General features: G+C 36.5%; 1 protein-coding gene across 3 annotated transcripts in view; it reads right to left on the bottom strand.

Moving 5' to 3' along the window:
• CD47 (CD47 molecule) overlaps positions 1 to 19,148 on the bottom strand; it is a 46,191-nt gene that overhangs the window by 18,175 nt on the left and 8,868 nt on the right. For all 3 annotated transcript variants that reach the window (XM_032594760.1, XM_030328975.1, XM_036064297.1), the window contains exons 2-3: positions 16,070 to 16,417; positions 8,432 to 8,521 (exon numbers count right to left, since the gene is read on the bottom strand). In XM_032594760.1, the coding sequence (XP_032450651.1) occupies positions 8,432 to 8,521; positions 16,070 to 16,417 (438 nt within the window). The remainder of the gene's footprint in view (positions 1 to 8,431; positions 8,522 to 16,069; positions 16,418 to 19,148) is intronic.

Here is a 19,148-nt window from a genome sequence, read left to right as displayed (position 1 = left end):
CCTTATGTTTTAAGACTTTATTTTTTTAGTATAGTTTTAGGTTTACAACAAAATGAAAGGAAGGTACAGAGAATTCCCATATATACCCTACCCCTAAACACGAGTGACCTTCCCCATTATCAACATTACTCATCAAAATGGTATATTTTCTACAAAGGATAAACCTATGTTGACACATCCTAATCATCCAAAGTCCCTAGTTTACCGTAGGGGTTCACTCTTGTTGTATGTTCTTGAGTTTATAGAAATGTATAATGACACCTATCCATCATTATATCGTACAGAGTAACTTCACTGCCCTAAAAATCCTGTGCTCTGGCCTATGCATTTCTCCTCCACCCCTAGCCCCTTCCCTGGCAATCACTCATCTTTTTATTATATCCACAATTGTGGCTCTTTCAGAGTGTCTTATAATTGGTATCATAAAGTATGCAGCCTTTTCAGATTGACTTCACTTAATAATATGTATTTAAGTATCCCCCATCTCTTTTCATGGCAACTTGAGAGCTCATTTCTTTTCATTGTTGAATAATATCCATGTATGGATGTACCAGTTTATCCACTCACCTGTTGTAGAACAGTAAAGCTGCCATAAATATCTGTGTGCCAGTTTCTGTGTGGACGTAAGTTTCCAACTCCACTTGGATAATTATCAAGGAGCACAACTGCCAGATTATATGGGAAGAACATGTTCAGATTTTAAAGAAACTGCCAAACTGTCCTCCAAGGTGGCTGTACCATTTTGCATTCCCATTAGCAATGTATGAGAGTTCCTACTGCTCTACATCCTCATAAGCATTTGGTGTTGTCAGTATTTATATTTTTAACAAAAACTTATAACCCTAATGCTGCCTGACAAAGGAGTACCAAATATATGGGGGAGAACTATTATATTTTTGACAATAAATTAGGAATTCTAAAATTTTCCCCTTTTACATATTCTATAAAATAATTAAATATAGCCAGCTACTTCTCAGAAATGAGCGAGGCTGATTAATTTGTTTGTTTTAGAAATATTTACTATGTACCGACAATGTAGCAAGCCCTTTTCTTAGCTGAAATCCTATCAATGAAATCAAGGTACAAGTAGAAGATTATGCAACAATAATGGTGCATTACCATGTGATAATCACTATTCTAAGTGCTGGCATTGAACAAAAAACACAAATACTTCTTCCTCAAAGCCCTTACATTCTAGTGTGTGTGTGTGTGTGTGTGTGTGTGTACATGCGTGTGCACCTGTATGTGTGTGTTAGGGGTAAGGGAGAAGCGATTGATGGAATGTTATTCCCTGGCCTTCTTTCCCAGTTCAGTAAAAGGTGTGGGTCTCCTCTAGCCTAAGAAAGGCCCTTTATGTATTTAATCTTCAAATTCAAATGTGAATAAAAAAATGACATGTCCCTCTAACCACCTGAAACAACAGCTAATGTCATGAATACATAGTCCATTTAGGTTTTCTTGTCTCCTTGTGACTAACAGAAAGGACATACAAGAAAAAAATGCAGGCTGTGGTTGATAAAATATAGTGAAATTACCGGATCAACTTGGAGATCAAATAAAAGCTGTCACCCTAGTTTTCATGATATTCCAAAGACAGGATTCAATATGCCCATACAGATCTACAAAGACCTCAGTCTATCCAACCAACAAACCCTCAAATCTATGAATGCGATATCTGCTCAAAGGCATGACATTTAGGTGTTTCCTCTACTGAGTGGTCAGTGAGTTAGTGGTCAGATAAGAAGGCTAACCAGCGAGATGTAATGCATACCAGATTAAGAAGAAATCATAAAGGGAGACATGTCTGACTTCATTATTTTCTGACAACTTTAGGAGAGTAATTGTAAGATCTTTTTGGTATCTGTTCAGCTGCAAATCAATATTGTCTTTGATGCAGGATAAGACACATCCAATCACTTTGAAAGTGAAATTACAATTTCCAAATTTTTAATTATTTAATTAAATTACTACTTTACAAATATTTAACATACTCATAAAAAAAATAACAAAGGCTATGTGAATCTGGTGCTGGAGAAAACAGAATATGAATACCCATTATAAACTGATTACTTGCCAAAAGGCAAGTAAAGGATTTTACAATAAACTGCATGCACTATCCAACTGGCTTTGATGAAACAATTTGGTAAAAATGAATCCTGACTAAAAATCACATTCCTGGTCTATAGGACGCCGAAATAAAAAAGCCCAGGCACTGTACAGAAAGTACTTTGAATACAGAAGATTAAAGAAGAGGATGTCCAACACAGTAACTTCCTTTCCTTGGTTCCAAATGTTCCCTGATCTTATGGATGGTGCCATAACTTCAGAGTATATGCAGGAAGCTGGGATGCTTGAATTTGTAAAAAGTCGAAGGAATAACAATTACATTTCTACAAGAGTACACTGCCAAGCTACAGTTTTGTTCAGTTCTTCCTACAATAAAACCAGGGCATAAAAACATTTAATAACACAGTGTGATAATTATGTGGAAAGGACCAAGGGAAGGCACTCTAAGTCCAAGATTAGTGAATGAAATTCAAAGGAAACTTAATAACAAAGTCCTATTAATAGTATCCATCAACCAGGGCACAGAATGATTCTTTGTAATAGTATTTATTGTGCCAATATTTTACCTTCCTGGATAGAAATTTCCTGGAGCAAATTAGTATATATCCTCACTTCTTCAGAATGATTTTTCTGATCTACAAAGAAATCCCCTGTTCCATTACGTTATTTTTTTAGGTGTGCTCACGGTCTAACTACTTTCAATATCAATAAAATAGTCCTAAAAATTGGATTCAAGGTCTTAATAGGATCTCAAAGCTGTTGTGGTAATTTTTTTCCTTGAATTTCGCAACAATGACTTCTACAGGAACATATAACCAAATACCTCTGAGCAGTAACCAAAATCTTTGTGGAGTAATTTTGAGCAAGGACTAGAAAGTTAGAAAAGGACATGAAAGATGCCCAGAATGCATGAATATGAAATAAATTACAGTGGTCCTTGCTTGGCTCAGTTTCAATATGCATGAATTTCAGTTGCCATGGTTTAAATAACACAAATGCCCCCAAATTACAGTAGAAATTTCAGTTATTGCAATACCACAATAAATTAACTGAGTACTTGCATGAAGTGCAAACTTCACTGTTATCTCTTCAGTACACAAATCACCCTGTTAATATCAGATGTGTATCATGATCAGTGACCAATCATGTCACTTCTTTCAAAGACTGTTGGTGACTGCTCACTGAACACCTGTTATTCAGTTCATGCACAGACAGCAAAGCAGGTGTTGTGTAACTTCGTTGTGTCCCAGTAATAAATCAGTGTGATAATTTATGATGGATTATCAAAGCAGGAAACAGGCAACAAAGATGAAAGAGTAAAGAAATATAAAGTGGTAATGTTGGAAGTGAAATTCGAATAAAATGTAAATGGCATGATAGAAGAAACAACTGGATGAGGGAATATCAACAATACTGCCATTCAAGGGACTCTAGATATACAGTCAGAGAAACTCAGTAAAAGTGAACTTATTGGCATAAATGGGGACAGTGAGTAGGTTGTGACAAAAGGAACACAGATGTCCCAAGAGCGGTGACTCTGGCAAAAAACTTCACATGAAAGAAATTGTGGGAGATATTGTGTAACCCTGTAAATGCAAAGGATAAAATGTTGGAAGCTGATCCCAACTTAAAAAGGAGTATGGACAATTCACTGAGGCATAAAAAAGATGCCTGCTCTGTATTCAAAGTTCTATAATAAGAAGGAGGTAAGTCCAAATGTCCACGGATGGATGAATGGATAAAGAAGATGTGGTGTGTATACACACACACACACACACACACACACACACACACACACCATGGAGTATTACTCGGCAATCAAAAAGAATGAAATCCTGCCATTTGCAACTATGTGGATGAAACTAGAGGGTACTATGCTAAGCGAAAATAGTCAGAGACAGACAAATATCATATGACTTCACTCATATGAGGGCTTTAAGATACAAAACAGATGAACATAAGGGAAGGGAAGCAAAAATACTATAAAAACAGGGAGGGGGACAAAACATAAGAGACTCTTAAATATGGAGAACAAACAGAGGGTTACTGGAGGGGTTGTGGGAGGGGGGATGGGCTAAATGTGTAAGGGGCATTAAGGAATCTACTCCCGAAATCATTGTTGCGCTATATGCTAACTAACTTGGATGTAAATTAAAAATAAATAAATAAATAAATAAATAAATGGTAAAAAAAAAAAAATAAGGAGGCAAGCACTGTTCCAACTACTCTTGATGAAACACTTTAATTCTCAATGTTTTTGATGTTTCAATTTACCGTCTACTAAGTATTACTTTTTTTCCTTTCCTACTAGTGTTATTACTGACAGTAAAAGTTTTAATGTTTTGACAAAAATGTTAAAGGTCGTGGAGCAATAGTAGTTTTTTGCATTTATTTTAGATTGCTTTGCAAAGTTTCAGCTTACCTGGTCACGTTTATTGTCTCACAGTTTTGTGGAAAGACTCCTTGTAAAAAGTTCAAAGGAAGGAAAAGTAAGAATGTATATGCCTAACTCAAAGAATTTCAGAATGTTAGTAAGTTCCTGATATGGAATTGAATCTTAACCCTATAGGAACCAGAGATTTTGGTGGGTAACACTTGAAACCACTTATGAAACACCTAAATGATAGAAATTACCTGGTATGTTGTCAAAGACTAAGAAAGAAGAAACCTGGAAATCAAGCCAGTACCTTAATTGTCATTAAGGGAAACTGTCAAGCAGGAAACTGTGAGTTGGTATAGTTTTAGAAAAAAACACAAAGTGCCTCAAATATAATACTACTAGGGATCTGTGACTTTGGTTGAGACTCAGTGTTTGATTCTAGTAACCTCTGAGCTTGCTAAGCATTAAGATTCTGCTTAAAAGTTTATGAGTTAAAGATAAAGGCAAAGGTATTCAGGAACATTTCCCTGTGAGAAACCTTTGTCTTCAAAACATGGTCTAGGGCTCACCAAGTCCTGGCTTGGCTTCAGCAGTTTAAAAGTCTTCTCAGGCTTCTTCCTCAGTAGGATCAATCGCATCTTGAGATACAGTTCAAGATACATTTCTGGTAGAAAGTAACTCTTTCTCCTAAAAATGAAGGTACAACCTGTTCTTTACTACATGTTTAGCCTATGGGAAGTCCAAGTTTAATCTTGGGCTACCAAAAGACTGACATGCAGAACCAGAAAACCACTGAGAAAAACCTCCAGTGGTCAAATACAGACTATAAATGGTAATCTGAAACAGTTAAGGAGAACTAGCAATCTAGAAAGTGAAAGTCATGGGTCTGAGTTACTATTAATACTTCAGGGGCTACATGATACCACACTGTAAAAAACATATAACCAAGTGGCAAGTGAAAAATAGAGGGGCTCTCCTGTTTGGTGGAATCTCTAGGCCATAAATAGGAGGTCTCTTAGAAAACATACCAAAGTAAAAGGTAGACTTAGATCCATAACTATCCCAAAAATGTGACAGAAGGCACAGAACATGCACACTTACATGTCTCCTCAACTGAAATGTGGGTGCTACAAAGCCAGGGGCAATATGCATTTCACTTCCACATCTCGAGCCTATAGCCCATGCCTAGCAATCAGTAGGCACCCTGTCAATAGACATTTGTTGAATAAATTAAAACAAAGTAGGTCTACATTCTGCTCTGTCAGTAATAGTTTCATCTACTCAGTATGTGTACCCACATATAGGTTCACTCTTCATGGAAAAAAAAAGTTCTCAAAGTAAGTTCAAGACACGGAGGCAGTATACTGCAGTGGTAAATAGCACTGGTTCAAATCCCAGTACTACCAGAGAACAGCTGGGGGGTTGTGGCCAACTGCTTAACCTACCTGCACTTCCGTATTTTTCTACAAAATGGGAATAACAATGGTACCTACCCCCACAGAGTTCTTGTGAGATGAAAATGTGACTGCAGATGTGCTCCGCAGCATCTATCATACAGAGCAAGAGTTCCACAAATAAATAGGTGTTCTTATCCTAAACACCTTTAAATGTGAGTCCAGACTGAGCGAATCAAATATATAGGTCCTCCTCCAACACATACACACACACCCCACATATACTTGTTCTAAGAAGAGCCTAAATAAAAAATTGCCATCAAAATATTTTCTTAGCTTAATTAGCATGTTCTTTAAAATATGATCAGTGGAATAAATACAAAAAAAGAGCATTCAACCTAACACAAAAATGAAAATTAAAACAAGATGCTTTTTTTGTCATCAAATTACTAGCAAAGATTTTAGAATTATAATTATGTCAGGATTCGGAGGTAAAAAACAGATATTCTTGGGGCACCTGGGTGGCTTAGTCGGTTAAGCGTCTGACTCTTGGTTTTGGCTCAGGTCATGATCTCACAGTATGTGAGTTCAAGCCCTGAGTCAGGCTCTGCAGTAATAGTGCTTAGGATTCTCTCTCTTTCCCTCTCTCTCTGCCCCTCCCCTGCTCATTCTCTCAAAATAAATAAACTTATTAAAGAAACAGATATTCTCATCTGTAAGTAATTGATACAAACTTTACAGAAAACATTTTGGCAGTATGTATCAAGAGCCTTAAAATACCTCTGCTGTTTCCAGTCTTACCTATCTTTAGCAGAATTACTTTCATAGTATCAAAAAACTTGGAAACATCCTTAATATCCATCAAGATGAGAGCTAAGTAAATTATACTGCATCCATAAAAGTAGAGCATAGGCAGCTATAAAAAATTTTCTGAAAACAAGGGGGGAAATTAGGATGTAAGTATGTAAGTTACATCAGTCCATATATGGTTTTCCTTCTTAAAGAAAGGTTAACAAAAATACATAGAAAAAAACAGAAAGGGAAGAAGAAAATTCACTATAATATACCAATAGTTTATTTCTAGGTTCTGGGACTTCAGATTTTTATTTTTTCTCTATAATTTCCAATTTTGTATAAGGGTTCTTAAAGTGGTATTTATTATTTTTTAAGTCAGAAAAAAATTGTAAAGCTTATTTTGTAAAAATAGGGCTGATAGTAAACAGGCTAACTCCTGGTTCAGTCAATGAAAAGTAATGTCATTAATGAGAATGCTATGATCAGCAAACTTCAATCAAACCAAATGCAACAAATCACACTGTTGTGAAATAATTTCATTATCTTAAAAAAAAAGGCTATTCTCTACTTCAAACATATGACATAGGCTTAAGGCCTGGGGCTGCCAATAAGGGTAAAGGCTTTCCCTAACATCAATACAGACTGAATAGGTCTTGATGCTGTATCAGTCTTTTTCGTGATATAAAAGACTTACCGAAATCCTAAGAAAATTTCCATAAGAAGTCTAGACACTTTTTTGAAAATAAAAGTTGTGAAATGTCTTGACAGTTGTCACTGTTAGCCCTTTTCTTCCCTTTCTTTGCCTTTTAGACAAAAGTTGAGAACAGCTTTGAAATCACAAAGCATTTCCAGAGTGTGATACATTGAGAAGAGCCCTTAGAATATATAATCAGTCATCTCTCTTCCATTTTCAGATCACTTTAGATTTCTGAGTAAAAGTGAAATTCATGAAATATACAATAAGCCAATCCACTACCACATTTTATTATTTTTTTTACTTTTTTAAAAGTTATAGAATGAAATAAATGAAATCAGCATCATTCACACCTTGCCTCGTATAAATGCTTGCTGGCCTTCAATGACTGACCTCTCACTGTGTGAAAGGGAGATGAGGAATACATCTCACATGTTAAAAGTTTAGAAGTTTACACTGTCACCTCAGAACTTCACTAATTTAGTAAATTTCTTTTACCAAACCAGTAGGGAAATATGGTTGAGTATAAGCATCAACCAGAATACATACTACCTTTTCACCTAGTAGTGACCATTCTACATTGTTAATGCTGATTCTGATATAGCATCAAGATTTTCCCTGACAAGTTTGGTCACGTGATTATTACAATAAAACACGATCCAAAACCACAATTTTCCTGTGGCCACTTCCTTACAGAATCATAGTAAGAATGACAACACACAGTTCAAATGGGGCTTTTGATGAACACATGGACACGGACAAGTGCAAACTGGGAAAATAAAAAGTATAATATTCTACCCTAACACTAAGGTGGGCTGTGACCATCTCTTTGCCAAAATAATATGTGTAAATGCTCTGAAAATATTAAACTCTACATAAGTTTAAGGTATTGTTATTGCTAGGATTCCCACCAGTCATTCTTAAGAAATTAAAAAAAAAAGCCACTTATGAATCAAGAAGAATATTAAGACTGTATATTCTTATTTATCACATTATCACACTTTTTAATACAAGTCAGGTAAAATATTTCACTGATATTACCTCCCAGAAATAATCTTTTCATCATTAAAACATAAACAAAAAATAGAAATAAATACTTACTCACAATACCAAACTGTCCCCAAGAAAGTAGTACAGCCAAAATTGGGAAAATGACAATGAGGATATTTTCATTTGGAGAAAACCATGAAACTGGGAAGAAAACAAAGTCGCAATTAATATTTACTACAATCATGTTAAGTCCTGCCATTGAATAGTCAACAATATATTTTACTGTAAAGATAGAAAATAAAAATAATTTATTAAAGCTGTGGCCTTAAAATAATTACAAATTACACAAATAATTTACTTATACAACAAATTTTATTTATGAAAAAAGAAGCTAATTTAAGTGTGTTTTCCACGTTTTCCCTAACCTATGATTTGTGGAAGAAGACAGTATGGCACAGCTGAGAACAGGGCTCTGGCTGGCTTGAAAGCTAACTCTATGTTACAAGCTTTGTGACCCTGGACAAAGTCTTAACACCTCTCTGTTCTTCAGTGACCTCAATTGTTAACCCCAGTACAACAGAATACCTATACCCTGAAGGACTGTTATGACTATTTACAAAGCTAATAACGTGAAATGGGCTTAAAACAAAGCTTGACATGTACCAAGTACTCAGTCAACCTTCACTACAATGATTGTAACATTAGGTATTCAGGAAGCTTCTGTTAAGTGGGTCACATGTTACCTAGACAGTGAAAATAATAGTCACACAGTCTATATGAAAGAAATCGTGACATTAAGATATCAAATAACTTGAGAACTTTTTAAAAATTAAATTGAATCATATCTTAACACTAATGCACTGATTTTATCATGGTATTTCTTCCCTAACAATAAAGCTAAGCAAATGCACTAAAAACATTTCAAAGTTTGCCTCTACAATGGGGACTTGCTGAAGAACATTCCTCAATACTGCCCCAAAGCAAGCACTGGTGTTCCTCTGAAACCAACCCTATTCATTCAAATCCTCCCTGGCTCTGTCTTTCCATATTGGAGTGTGAAGAATCTTGTGTGCTTTCGTACCACCACGATAGCCATGCATTTCTTGTGCTACTCTTACGTTAAAACCTGATAAACGTTCGCAATGATCCACACAAAATAACGTTACAAATTCTGTCTTAGAGATATGACCTTTCAGAATCGAGCATTTTGCCCTGTATATACTAGAGACTCAACGGTTTACTGCTAAAGGTTTAATCATGAGATAGTTTGGTGAGTGAATGGAAGACCGTATCTTAAACTTTGGGTTTCTACCAAGAGATGGATTTTTCAGATACTCTAAATCAATACCGTAATTTCCAACTATATTACTGTGTATCTTCCTACACCAAAGAAAACCTATTTCAATTTGGCCAAAATTCCTACCAGGAAAAATCTTTGTAAATTATGCTTAGGTTTTTGTATCTAATGCCCAAAGGATTTAAAAGCTCTATGATCTAATGACTATTCTTAATCTACGTTCTCTATTGAGTTGTCTACATTAACTCTTTAATTCTCACAATTATTATATGAGGAACTGTTAGCCCCTCCTTAATGCTGAGGGAACTGAGGCACAATGAACTAAGAATCCTAAGTATCTTAAGTTTTCATGTCCCAAACAGATTTCTGAGAGTCCTCCCCCTACTTCCCCACCAAACCTCCCCCCTAGGGTTTCCCCATTTCATCAGGCCAAAAATCTTATTGTCATCCTTGACTCCTTGGTTTCTCTGACACCCCATACCTGGTCCAACAGCAAATCCTGTGCCCTCTACATTCAAAATACAACCAGTATCTGATCAACATGAACAGTGTACGTTCAAGATGAGCTAACAATGAAATGTTCTTTCACTGACCTCCCTGCCTACGCAACAAAATAATCTCAGAACATATTGACAGAAACCTATTAATGAGAGATGTGTTTAACCATGGTCTGACCACTCATTTTTCACTTATTTCACAAATATTTATTGAAACTTAAGACCCACTGTGAATTTGGCAAGTAGAACCATGAGCGTGAGCAGGGGAAGGAAATGAAGATCAGACTTTTGTGGGTAGTAAGGAGAGGTCTCTGGGTGAGGAACTGGATCTGCGCCACATAGACAGGGAAGAAGAGACACCAAAGGAACAGCAAATTCAAGCAACAAAATGGTGGCCACTGTGGCTAGAATTTAATGATACAAGAGGGGATGGGAAGAGTCTCCTGGGGTAAGGTCATATTGGGTCTTAATAGCTTGTAATAAGAGTTTGGATTTTATCACAAGAACAATGATAAGTGATTCGAAAGCTTCATCCAGGGGAGAAAAATGACCTGATTCATTTAAAATCTTTGCTAGCTATGTAGACAATGGATTAAGAATAAGAAGCAGGACTGATCATAAAGTTGCTGCAGCAATTGTGTAGTAGCAGGAAAGCAACATGTGATCCACAAATACAATCTTGAGTTCATTTTCACTCCTCACATTTAAACACATAACAAGGAACTGTTCCAAAGCAAGGTGATTAGAATGGGGATCCTGAAACAGAAGCAATGGCTAGAAGAACTGGGGATTTCTACCTTAGAGAAAAACAAGCTTGGGAGAGAAACACCACAGCCTTCTTCATGAGAGAAATTACAGAATGTCAAGTTCTAGCTTGACTTAAGTTACAACTAGAACTGCCTACTAATAAACCAAGACCTTTGGGAAGGAAGAGAGTTTCATCATGTTACATGTTGAGGTAAAATGTCTGAATGACCAATTACCTGGTATGTGATAGAAGTACTTCATGAGTGAGATGGTGAAAGAGACTAAATGACTACTGGAAAACTCCAAGCCTCTATGCCGAAATAATGAGAAGTATGAGAAATATTTCAGTGACATACAGAAAGTAGGATTATAGAATAAAAAATATTATTGCCTAAGAGATGCTTAACTGAAACTTACTAGAAGGTTTATTCAAACTTCACACACTCTTTCCTCTCAGCTCTCACCCCAAGACTGTAATATGTTCTCCACAGCAAGAGTGTATGCATGTGTGCATGTGTGCACATACGCACACATGTACATGGTGGTCCATCATTCTCTCAGTTTAAAATCACTGCTTCAGACCTCTGGCATAATTTACCTCTTCTCACTGGCACGAATGTGTTACCTCTCTCTAATTTGTTAAGGTGGAGAGTCCGAGGGTCACCAAAGTGGACATTCAAGAACCAAATGAGATGCTGGGGGGAAAAAGCCAATGTTTTATATAAAACCACTTATATACCCATTAAGCTATTGATCTGTCTTGGTACTATTATCAGATGACTTTAACTATTGTTCCTCAAGGGGCGAAAAGAATAAGACACTTCTCTAAGGTCCTTCTCAATTTTCAATGTTTATGGTACTAAGAAAATAAACTAAGCTTAAAATAGTCGCTATTGGATATTTTTCCACCTTAGGAATAAGAAAGATAGTCCAAAGGCAATGCTATTCCATTCAAGCTGTGGCTGACAACTCTGCCCATTACTCTTCCCCAATTCTTGTTCAGGTAGTGTGGTCTCAAGAAGATGAACTTATTAGTGGAAAAACAAAGAAATGATATTAAGAGGATATGGTCTATGAATGAGTGTTTAAATTTTTCTTCCCAGCCTAAGTATTCTAAAAACCCAGTACTTCACTCCTCTTATCACTGTATACAAAAGGGGTAACTGGAAAAAGTGAAGAGATCACTAAAATAAATTAAATGTGCCTTTCCTTCAAATATATACATGGTAAACCTTCACAAACACCAGTTTCCACAAAAGAAGGTTAAAATAAAATTTATAACACTAAAATTCAAGCCACATTTTTATGTGATGTTTCAGGCCTGTGATGACTTTTTTGATGTGTTGACTAGGCTAGGCTAGTCCCCAGTTACTTAATTAAACCCATAATTCTACGGTGGCTCCCCAAATCCCTGCTCCCTACAATCAGCCTTTTATAATTCTCTCCCCTTGAAGAAGGGATGGGGAAGTGAATATGATGGATTTCATTTCCATGATTCTGTTGTGTTATGTATCAAAAGGGATCCTGATGATGTGATTAAGGTGCCCAACCAGTTGGCTTTACAAAAGGGAAATTGCCTTTGGGAGAAGAGGGGGCTGGTCTTATCAAGTGAGCTCTGAAAAAGGTCTGAGCTCTTCCTGGAAAAGAAAATCAAAATGTGAGAGAGATTCTTTGTACAAGAGGAAGGTTCTCCTTTGCTGGCTTTATTATATGGAAGAGGCTGTGTGGCAAGGGATGAGGTGACCTCTAGGAGCTGAGAAAAGCCCCTAGCAGACATCTAGCAAAGAAACAGAAGTACAAAGAAAGAAGTCTTACAATCACAAGGAACTGAATTCTGCCACAATCTCGCCTGTTGCCTCACCTAACAAATGGTAAGACCTATGTCTATCTCCTAGAATTCCTGAGAAGATCACAGGACACAACATACATAAAGTATCTGGTATGCGCTCAAATAAATGTTAGGTTATTTTACTGTTCTTATTTATACTGCTATCATTTCCTTGAAAGCAGGGATCACATCTTACTCATTACTGAATCCCTAGTGCCTAGCACAGTGCCTGGGAATAGTAGGTACTCAATAAATCTTTTTAAGAAAGAGAAATATTAACTTATATACATCCCAAACAATTCTGTCATGGAGACAGTATCCCCATTTTACAGGTAAAAAATTGAGGGCCAGATTGGTTGAGTTTCTCAACCTAGTTTTCTTAAACTAGAAATGGTGAAGTATAGAAAAATCTTTCTAAATTCAAGTCCTGTGCTCCTTCCAAAAGTATAATACTACACAGAGACACCAGAGGTATATAAAACTCTAATTCATATATAATATTCTACACATTCAGTCCTAGTGCTCAGAAAAGGAACACAAATGGTCACCATTACTCCACATTCCACTAAGTAGATTTCTCTATTAAGTAATTTCTGTTCCTCATTTATACCTACATTGGCAAAAAACAGCACAACATAGTGATAATGGTTTCTCCTGCTAAATCTCCAAAGTCCACATGATGGGCAAGCAGCACTACTATAGTAACTCTGTACTGCACAGTAAGAGTCTTGCCCCAAATTAACATCTTTGAGCAGAGGAGGTTTATTTCTTCTTCCAGTCAAAAATGGGTGTAAAACAGAGACAACACCAGATGCTGGCGAGGATGTGGGGAAACTAGATGGCTTGTATGTTGCTGATGAGAACGTAAGATGAAATAACCACTCTGAGAAACAGTTTGGCAGTTTCTTTAAAAACTAAGCATATACTTACATACAACCAGTAATCATTCTTCTGGGCATTTATCCAGAGAAATGAAGACTATGTCCACACAGAAACCTGTACATGATTTTTCACAGCAGATTCATTTGTAATAGCCAAAAGCTGGAAACCACCAAAATGTCCTACAACAGGTGAATGGTTAAACAAGCTGTGATACACCCATACCGTGGAATACTACTTAGCTCAGAGAGAGGAAGTGTGGGGGAAACAAACTATTGATACGCACAGCAAATTGGATAGTTCTCAACAGCATTGTGCTGAGTAGAAAAAGCCAATCTCAAAATACTGTATGATTCTACTTATACGACACTGTTGAAATGACAAAATCATAGCCATAGAGAATGCATTAATGTGTGCCAGGTTGGGAACAGTTGGGGGTGACTATAAAGGGATTGCATGAGGAAGATCTTTGTGTTAATGGAACAATGGTTCTGAATCTTGACTGTGGTGGTAGTTACTTAAATATACACACGTGATAAAATGACAAAGAAATATGCACACATTGTACCACTGTGAACCTGCTGGTTTTGATACTTTACTACAGTTACAGAAGACGTAATCACTGGGGGAAACTGGGCACAGTAGACAGCATCTTTCTGTTCAATCTTTACAATTTCCTATGAATCTTTATTTCAAAAAATAAAAATGGGTGCAAAGCCAAATGTCTGAAACTTCTTGTATAGTATTCAACATTCTCTGCAAGAAAATAATACCTTCTCATTCTAATGGCCCAAAAGGTAAGTACAACTCATTTTTTTATAGGGTACTTTGAAAACAAAGAAAAATAAAATAATTGCACATGAAAATATAAACTTGGTCTTCATCTCAGATACTGGTATTTCTTTCCCATCCACCTTCACTCCATCTTCTGGCCTTTCAAATCTCGTATCTTGAGTTTAACAGTCTGTCTCTCAGGGACTGACGCTATACTCCAAAACTGCTGCTCCCCGCCCCCTCCATCTTGTGTTTTCATTCCCACATTAAGTATACATTCCTTCAGAAAAATTTCAAGTAGGTGTCAGGTTACCTAATTCTAGGTAATCCCAGTGTTTGAATGGTCAGACCCTGCTGAAAGGTATACATTTTTTTTTTAAAAGCTTCTTAGTCCCAGTTAATGTCAAATTAATACAAGTTACAACATAAGAGATTTCCTAGCAGCATCGCCTTCCAAACTCTGCCAGCCCGCTCTAAACTATCTCCTACCCATTCCTCACTGCACAAAAATCCCTCTTACAATATCCCAGGCCAGCTTCAACAACTTGATAAATCTTACTTCATAAAATAAACATTCCAGGAACACAACCAACATTTGCAAAGCACTTTGATTTACAAAGAACTTACATATGAGATCTCATTTGATGCTCATTACACTGCAGAATACATAAAAGCAGGGATCTACTTTCATCCCCATCCCAGAGATAAGGGAGGTAACTTGGACTCAGAGAAGACAGTTCTCAAGATCATATGGGCAAATAGTTAAGTTGCAAAATAGGTGATCGAATTTAGATTTCCTGATTCCTAATCCTAAACACTGTCAAAAGATTCCACCAAATTAAACAGGTCATTCTCAGTCTGGTGACAGACATTTTATAATGTCTCAACACTAGGGGAAGACAAAGAGGTGATCCAACTGAACTGTTCTGGTCCCATCAGAGCAGAGGTTCTCAAAGTATGGTCTAATCCTAAAATCAGTAATATGTCTAGTGATTCTAAACAGATACTTCAAACAAAAGGTCATGATGCACTTGTATGTGGTTGAAGAAATCAGATGGCACAATAAAGAAAAGAAAGCAGGTTGTTTACTTCAACTAACTACTGCTTTATACAACTCACCAAGCCAAGTTTGTGAAGAAAGGGCAGAACCATGGTGCTATAATCAAGGCTGAATTCAAATACACTGAATTGGATCTCTAGTTCTTCCAAATCTTGGCCAATGAAGAAAACACCAAAGCAAAGCGAAGCATAGGAAACCTTAAGGACTCATCCATGATAACCTGATTTTTTAATCTCCTGAGTCTCCTAATCTAGTCTCTGCAGAGGGGAAACGGCTGGCACTCGTCAACCCTTGGTCAAAGTGTAAGGTTAAAGAAAAGGCCAAATAATTGGAAAGAGGCTGGAAAATTAATCACATGAAAGAGAGTACTTTTGATGGCAGCAAACAGAAATGCAGCATAGATGACCTTAGGACTGTTCACCCCAAAGGAATAGTCCTGGGACCAAAAGTGTGAGAACCACACAATATACAAATTAACCAACAGCAAAGGAGTTTTACTCTGAAAAGTAGAAAAGCAAGTAAGATAAAACTCATGATTTTAAAGCTGATAAACATTACATCAACATTATGAATAGCCTGTGCTTTGCCTAGCCCCATTCTGCCCCCTTTCTAATAGGATCAGGATGCTACAGGACAAATAAATGAGAAGCTTTTATAGAAATCTTACCAATACGGTATTTTAGTTCTATGATGGTTTCGCCTTCTCTGCTTAATTCTGTTACTTCACAAGTGTAGTTTCCTACAACAGCCTCTTCCTTGTTCATCTCCAAAGAGGCAATGCCATTTAGTAATTTTTGTGGTATGATTTTTGTACTCTTAAATTTATTGTCGCGAGTGGTCTTTTCTACAGCGCCATCAAAGGTGAAAATGTCTTTTCCTCTAAATTTCCACTTTACATACATTTCATTAATGTTTGTGGCCTCCACATTATTAACATAGCATGGGATGATAACAGTTTCATTGCAAGCAGTGTATTCTACAGATCTGGTTATGTTAAATATTAGCTGAGCCGAACCTGAAAAAGAAAAAGAAAAAGAAAATTGTTTCATTTCATTATAGAATTCTATACTTTAAGATGTTACAAATCCTTAAGATAAAGAGCAATGCTACTCTTGTTCATTTAAGAAAACAGTGCAACTATACAGAAGACAGGCAAGGTGAAAAAAAAACCCAAATTATTTCAATATTAATGTGCACAGCTGGCAGAGAACACTGTAACTTTTCCTTATTCAACCTCAGTAATACAAAGTACACATTACCATGCATCTTGGGAATAAATTCAGCAACCCTGCTGGAACATGCAGGTGTAGTATCTGGCTTTGGAAGCTTTGAAGTAATCGTTACTGCCTACTGATATATGTAGAAAAATACTGTCCTCACCATGTGAAAATTTTGAACAGAAAATCAAACCAAACATTATATCCAATCTCAACTTCATATACTTCCTCCAAATAGAACGTGCTAAACTGATAGGAAGTTTATCTCTATCCTTATGTTGCATTTCCAAAAAGATGATGGAGTCTACTATAATATAAAAAGGTAAACCAGATGAATCACATCACATCTCTCCATGAGGATGGAAAGTCTTAGAATGCTAAGAAGAAAAAGCACTTTCTGTGGCTTTCTCCCCACTGCAAAATACAGACAGCAATACTCATTTTGTACGTATTAGAAACGAGTATATACAATTGAAAGGCATTTTCCCACCCCTGTATTTCATTAAACTATGGAACAACAATTTCCAAATATGTATTACAGGTATTCTTTCCTCCCAGAAACCATAAACCATTCAAAAGAAGCTAAAAAACAAGTTAAAACCAAGAGCAGATACTGCTAATAAGTAGGGTCCAGAGTAATCCTCTCGTATCCATGGTCATATTTTCTGTGGTTTCAGTTACCTGCAGTGAACCAGTCTGGAAGCAGAGAATCATCCTTCTGACACATTCTATAATTCTACATATTATACATTCATTTCATTATAAATTTCTATATTTTAAGATGCTAGAGTAGCCTAACACTATGTCACAGCACCTACATCCTTCATCTCATCATGTAGGCATTTTATCAAGAGAAGGTATTTTGAGACCACATTCATATAACTTTTACTATAGTATACTGTTGTAATTGTTCTATTTTATTATTAGTTACTGCTGTTAATCTCTTACTATGCCTAATTTATAAATTAAATATATAGATATGTATAGAAAAAATAGTATATATAGGATTGGTACTATCTGTGGCTTCAGGCTTCCACTGGGCGTCTTGGAACATATCCCCCCGCAGGTAAGGGGGACCACCATATTTTATCCAGCTCTTCTCCATATGATAAACTATTGTTGCCTTATAAATGAAATCTAAAATGTGCAAGAATATGGGGAAATTATAGCGGTCTTCCACATTGCTCAGCCATTTATCAACTCTTTTACCTAAGTAGTTAGCCGGCTCTTTCCTCAAAAAAACAAAGCACTAACAAATATAAATAAAACATCACCTTCAATAGCTCATCCTTAAGATTTCTTCTTTCTACCTTCATAAAATGGGAATAAAAATCAGGGGTATAGAATGTTATTGTTCTAGGAACATAATTATTATTTAGTAACTGCCCACTTAAATGCCAGGATGCATAGTGGAATATGAAGTGAACAATGTTCAGAAAGCCTGAGTACAAAGCAAGCAATTAACTTAACTTTTCTATGCCCTGGTTTACTCTCTGTGAGTAAGAGGATCAAAAACAAACACTGGCTACTTCACACAATTGTGGGGAGCACCAAAGGAGAAAACTTCTGGGCAAGTGCTCTCTAACAATACCACGCTCTAAATATGAGGGGCAGTACTGTACAAGTGAGGCAACATAGCCTTTTAATGTGACAATCTGGACCTGGCAGGTCCAAACTGTTATATTTCTGGGAATGTGCAGTTTGAACCAACTTTGGGATGTCCACCGCTCACCCCTTCCCACTTCTCGGCATTGCTTGCCATCCAACATTCACAAGTGCCAGGCAAAACCTGTACTTCCAGTAATTGTCCCTAGCCTTGGGGTTGTGAATTATTCCCCCTGAGAAGGAAGCACTGGAGGTGAGGGGGAACTACAACGTACAAAAAGGAGAGAAGTAAGTATGACATTGGAATTAGAACGGAACGTGTCATAAAATATAATGAAAGGTTTTGAAATGGACAAAAAGATTCCTGAGTGTCCTTTCAATAGAGTGCTAGGAATTGTGTGACAAATTCCTTGGGAATATCTGATTCTGTAGAGGGCTTGTGCCTTTCACTGTGTTTGTCTGTCTGGGCTATTTTACAATTTTGGTAAAACTGAGTAATGCAAATGATTCATGTACATAGAGACACAAATAAACTTTGTTCTGTAATTCACTTCTCCCTGCTGGAAGAAGAGAGGATTTCAAAAAAGCACATTTTATTGCCCTGAGGATACTGACCAGTCTTGCATCTGTTTGAAAATTCATTTCAGCATTCCTGATTGCCTATAAATGTGTCTGTTCTCTCAATTTTCTTTTAAAATCAAGGTGGCTTTACCATCTTGCTGGCTTACTTATTAATTAACATGTGAAATAAAATCTTTGACACTTGGTCATTTTGTATTTGAGTCAAGATAAAAAAGAATATTTCTAAAAATTACCGTTTAATAAAAGAGATAAAAGTGAAGAGCTCAGTTCTCCTAACAAACTTTTTTAGAAGGCTCTAAGAAAGAAATGGCTGGCAAATACTCCATAATTTCATAACTTACG

The sequence above is a fragment of the Lynx canadensis genome, chromosome C2 (assembly GCF_007474595.2).
Source record: "Lynx canadensis isolate LIC74 chromosome C2, mLynCan4.pri.v2, whole genome shotgun sequence".
NCBI lineage: Eukaryota > Metazoa > Chordata > Mammalia > Carnivora > Felidae > Lynx > Lynx canadensis.
Note: the sequence above shows the minus strand (reverse complement) of the source record. Positions and strands in the feature narration are given on the sequence as shown.